Source organism: Haplochromis burtoni, unplaced genomic scaffold (assembly GCF_018398535.1).
Source record: "Haplochromis burtoni strain Fernald_Lab_line unplaced genomic scaffold, NCSU_Asbu1 Contig_214, whole genome shotgun sequence".
Lineage (NCBI taxonomy): Eukaryota > Metazoa > Chordata > Actinopteri > Cichliformes > Cichlidae > Haplochromis > Haplochromis burtoni.
In genome coordinates, this window is record NW_024582575.1 from 274090 (window position 1) to 275387 (window position 1298).

At 42.1% G+C, this 1298-nt stretch overlaps 1 protein-coding gene across 1 annotated transcript in view; it reads left to right on the forward strand.

The window, feature by feature from the left end:
* The window catches only part of kif11 (kinesin family member 11), a 15901-nt gene that overhangs the window by 2537 nt on the left and 12066 nt on the right, over nt 1–1298 (forward strand). Inside the window, exon 4 of the mRNA XM_042226498.1 lies at nt 19–101. Within this exon, the coding sequence (XP_042082432.1) occupies nt 19–101 (83 nt within the window). The remainder of the gene's footprint in view (nt 1–18; nt 102–1298) is intronic.

Below are 1298 nucleotides of genomic sequence, written 5' to 3' on the forward strand. Positions count from 1 at the left end.
AACGGTGTCCGGGAGCAGCTCGGAGCCATGTCTTCAAACATCCAGAGCGGGGGGAAACGGGAGGAGAAGGGCAGGAACATCCAGGTGGTGGTCAGATGCAGGTAAGGAGTGGAAACAGAGTTTCAGCTGTGTCTGTGTTTGCTGCTGTCAGTCACAAACATACTCTAGATGTCGTAAATATCCTCAAAACATCGCAAAAGATGCAGAAACATCACCAAATCCACCTTAAAGCTGTATGTTCAACTGCCCTCAGTGGGTGTATTTACCTGGAAGACCTTAAAAAGGCTAAAAGTGTACTCATAAAACAGGTCACTGACATTTTACAGTCTCAGAAACTAGATGAGAACACTAGCCTGAGCTTACCTGTGGAAAAATCAGCAGTTCTTGCAGTCTTAAAGTTACTATCCAATGATAACCATCATACTAGCCTCACATGTTTGAGTCTCTCAGTATCCCAGTGCTCATGTATTTGGTCTTTAATTTGTTCATCATTTTCCTAGAAGAGACCTTAAAGTGTGTTTTACCTCTTTAGCATTTTTAACATTCAGGGGATGAATTTGCACGACTGAGTGAAAGCCTGTTCATTCCAGTTTAATTGCACTTCAACCTGTATTAACAGGTTTAAAACCCAAGGTGGAAAAAAAACGAGTATAAAACCACCTTTTCTGAGGTCTCGTAGCTCACTTACACATCGGTTTGGCAGAATAAAGGTGTAATAAGTTTTTAAAAACCCAGCAGGTGGAGCAAAGACACGCCCCCACTCGTCTAGATGCAAATATTTCAAGCACATGTCAAACACTGAGCACTAACATCACACTAAATAGGTTTTGGGTGTTTTGGATGCTGTTGCTATTTTCTAGCTCTCTAAGTTTTATTGGCTGTTAATTGATCCCCGACAGTTTAGGTTTGTGTGATTGTCTGTGTCGTGGGACACAAACATGGGTTTGTAGTCCCGATCCGATTACTGGAGTCGTCTTCCACGTGGTTCCATTTAACAATTATTAGTGTGAAAAGAAAATTGGTAATCCATCAGCCCCTCTGTTGGCACTAAACACTCAGTTTCACATAGTTTTTTTTTTGTAATGTTAGCTCTCTATGATGTCAGAGAGTACAGAAGCCCCGCCCACCAAGTTGAGGGGCAGCCAGTCAGAAGAAAGTTGGCTTGAAATGGCTCGAGAAGATAAACTGATGGCTCAGATAGAGGAGCTTTGAAGAAGCTTCAATGTTTTTAGTTTCTGCTTTTCTGTCACGTGTGAACATGAACTGATTATCTGGATTTTTGGTTAGCGGTGTCCCAG